Genomic DNA, 3223 nt, shown 5'->3' with positions numbered 1-3223 from the left:
GTGGTAGCGGTGCCCGTGGCTGTTAGCATGCTCCGCCCGCAGAGGTGAAGGAGCCTCCAGGAGCTGGGGCATCCCTCCTTCCTCTGAGGGGCTGACGTAGCCCCGGCCTCCTCTTAGGGGGCTGCCAGCCCCTCTGAGGCAGCCCTGGTCCTCGCTGGGGCTGCTCTGTCACCTCACATGCCCACCCGCCTTAAACACAAGCACCAGAGCAGAAGTGAAGAGCCATCTAGGAGTCGGGTCTTCTTTCCTGCCTTCGCTCAGGGGGTAACTTGTGAGGCCTCCATCTAAAATAGGTCCCTTTTTGTTGAGATGGGACCAGATAACTAAAGGTGCCAAGAATTTCCAATTTGGAGGCTTTTTGTGAACCTGGTGATAAATGGGCAGAGCTGTAGTTGAGGTTAGGATTATTTACTATAGAGGCTTTTGAAATACATAGTGGTTATGCACTAACCGATTAACTCACCTTTCTTCCTGGGCAGCTGTTGGCGTCTGGCGAGCAAATGTTTCCACACCACAGTGAGGTTTCTGAAGAAAACTGGAACTGAGCACTGGTGGTTGGAGCGGCACTTGAAGGATCCCTTTGTCAAGGCAACGAAGCGACAGCATTACCGTTGCCGAAGTGCCTTCAAATTACTAGAAATTGATGACAAGCTTCATATTCTTCGTCCAGGACTTTCTGTTCTTGACTGCGGAGCGGCGCCTGGTGCCTGGAGCCAGGTTGCTGTGGAGAGGGTCAACGCCTTAGGTACCGGTAAGTGTGTGCTTTTGGCAGGCAAGATGGGGATGATGAGTATATCTTGAAGTGTGTGAGAAAACTCAGCTGCAATGGTGGCAGTGTGGGGAAGGGACACGGGTACTGGCAGATGCCAGAGTCACTGATAGAAGCGTGAAGGTGTATGCCTATGTGGCAGTGAAAATCTTCATACGGTCCAGAGAAATCATGTTTGTGAAATAAAAACTTACCACGAGGTGCTATGTAGGCATAACGAAGTGTTCTGATTAACTGTGTTGTGGGGAGGATCCCTTCATCCAGTTCTGAAATCCATGTAGCCTCCAGCAGGTAACTTGGCTTTTCTGTATTTTTATTTCCTTTCTTGAAAAATGGTAGTAACCACTATGTACGGTTTAGGTGTTTTAAGCCATTAATATTTACAAGATAAGGTGTTATCATCTGTACTATTGTCCAGGATTTCTGGACTGTCAGCCTTGAAAGAACAGGAGAAAACCAAGAAAAATACCCCTTCCTTATCCAAAGTAACTGAGTTTTCATGTCTTGAATGGATTAGCTTATAGCAAACCATCCATCGAGATGCACGCAGCAAACTGTCTAAGGACAAGACCAGACATGGCAGGTGATATGTTTCTGTTTATTGACTAGCATGGAGCTCGTGTACATGCAAGTTGTTTGCAGCCATTATGAGTGTTCAGTATGTCATTCATTCTTATAATCTAGATCCTGCTGTCCCCACTGGCTTCGTCCTTGGTGTTGACCTCCTGCGGATTTCTCCTCTGGAAGGAGCAGTCTTCCTGTCGGAGGCTGACATTGCAGACCCAAGCACGCTGAGGACGATTCAGAGTCTGCTTCCTGCAGAGAAGGTGGATGTTATCTTGAGCGACGTGGCACCTAATGCGACAGGCATTAAAGAACTGGATCATGAGAAGCTGATCAATCTGTGTTTAGGCCTTCTGAATCTGTCACAAAGTATTTTAAAGCCAAAAGGAACGATGCTCTGTAAATTCTGGGATGGACATGAGTCCCGTCTTCTGCAAAACAGACTGAAGGAGCAGTTCCAAGACGTGAGAACTATAAAGCCTCAGGCCAGCCGGAAAGACTCTGCTGAATCTTATTATTTGGCAAGACTGTACAAAGGGAAGTGAAAGCTGAGAACTGCAGATTTTCAAACAGGTGATCAGACATTAATAGGAAATCTGAATTTGGCGTGTGTTTAGAGAAAAATCCCACCATTAAGACCCTGGGTAAATCTGCCACAATTCTTATGAAGTACATCATACTTTTTAAACACAAAAGTATACCAGGGTGCTGTCCTGCTGAGTTTATCCACTAATTATACAAGCAGAGACATCCAATCTAGCTTCTCACCTGTGGAGAAAACGGTTGGGAACGGAGAGGAGTAATCTGAAAGGCAACCTCTGGGGCTGGAGTAATGGAAACGAAAATAAAACAGTGATTATATGAGTTTTTAATGTGTGCTTGAAAATTATTGCACTATTAATGTTGTCATATATGAGACTAACCATAAAGGCGGTTGTCAGAATGAGAGCGAACAGCAAGGGAAGTCTCAGCCAATTAATTTATTGCCTCTTCATCTTTCTTAAAAGCTGGTGCAATTTATTAGCATGTGTAAAAATAGATAATGTTTTCGTGCATGTCGGAATCTGCACTGTCACGTACAATCTGTAACGCAGCTGCCCAGGATGTACGACTGACTCCGGAATATTTAGCCTGATGGCTCTGCTGCGTTTTCTGAAGACATGGGTTATATTTAGAAATCGCTACTTAATTGTACTCATAAATCCAGTAAATGACAGCAGGGCGGGGTCATCGCTACTGAGGAGGTAATTTCCCCTATGTTTTCAGTAATGGTTTATATTTGACCAATGATATTTCTTAGGTGAAATTACAAGACTTGGATCCCAGACAGGGAGAATTACTGATTGAATTGCTAGAATTCTGTTTGCAAAAATAAATTTAGCCACTGCCTTATCTGGAAGTGACAACTTTTACATTAAATAGCACTTTTATCAGGCCGACTGTGGCATGAGTTATGAGGGGCTGGTAGCACTGTCTGTTTTTAAGGCTTCCAGATCTTTCTCATTATAAACATCCCAGCTGGAATTGCTTACATATCTACCAAGTTTTAACTGCTTTGAAACCTCCCGATCTGGATTTCCATACTGGATGGTGTGCATGAAAGCGTTATCCCAAGAGCCTAAACTGGGGAGCTGGATGTTGCTTTGTATATGTTTGGGAAGGAAAAAAATGGTGTCAGTCCGCTCTTCCAGAAACTTTATTACCAGCGATTCGCGACAGGAACTGGAGCGGGCAGGGCGCTGGCTACGCCTGTGCTTTCCCCGTTGCTGCTCCGGCTGCAGTTGCGGTGGGGCAGGACGGCTCTGCCCGAGCAGGAGCGTTGCAGCGCGGTCCCCGGGGCGGAGCGGGGGACAGGGCGGTTTTGGGGGGGTGGGTTGCGAAGGGGCGGCG

At 46.3% G+C, this 3223-nt stretch overlaps 3 protein-coding genes across 3 annotated transcripts in view; 2 read left to right on the top strand and 1 right to left on the bottom strand.

Moving 5' to 3' along the window:
• Positions 1 to 544, bottom strand: part of NUDT1 (nudix hydrolase 1) — a 5444-nt gene extending 4900 nt beyond the window's left edge. The window contains exon 1 of the mRNA XM_009286396.2: positions 464 to 544. The gene's annotated coding sequence lies outside the window, so the exon portion shown is untranslated. The remainder of the gene's footprint in view (positions 1 to 463) is intronic.
• Positions 28 to 2196, top strand: MRM2 (mitochondrial rRNA methyltransferase 2). The gene is made up of 3 exons (XM_009286556.1): positions 28 to 44; positions 480 to 751; positions 1454 to 2196. Exons 1-3 carry the CDS (start codon positions 28 to 30, stop codon positions 1876 to 1878), a joined length of 714 nt encoding a protein of 237 aa, XP_009284831.1. The 3' UTR covers positions 1879 to 2196.
• A 336-nt stretch (positions 2197 to 2532) lies between these two features.
• Positions 2533 to 3223, top strand: part of MAD1L1 (MAD1 mitotic arrest deficient like 1) — a 393552-nt gene continuing 392861 nt past the window's right edge. Inside the window, exon 1 of the mRNA XM_009286395.1 lies at positions 2533 to 2577. The gene's annotated coding sequence lies outside the window, so the exon portion shown is untranslated. The remainder of the gene's footprint in view (positions 2578 to 3223) is intronic.

The sequence above is a fragment of the Aptenodytes forsteri genome, unplaced genomic scaffold, assembly GCF_000699145.1.
Source record: "Aptenodytes forsteri isolate BGI_AS27 unplaced genomic scaffold, ASM69914v1 Scaffold55, whole genome shotgun sequence".
Classification (NCBI taxonomy): Eukaryota; Metazoa; Chordata; class Aves; order Sphenisciformes; family Spheniscidae; genus Aptenodytes; species Aptenodytes forsteri.
This window is presented reverse-complemented; position numbering and strand designations above follow the sequence as displayed.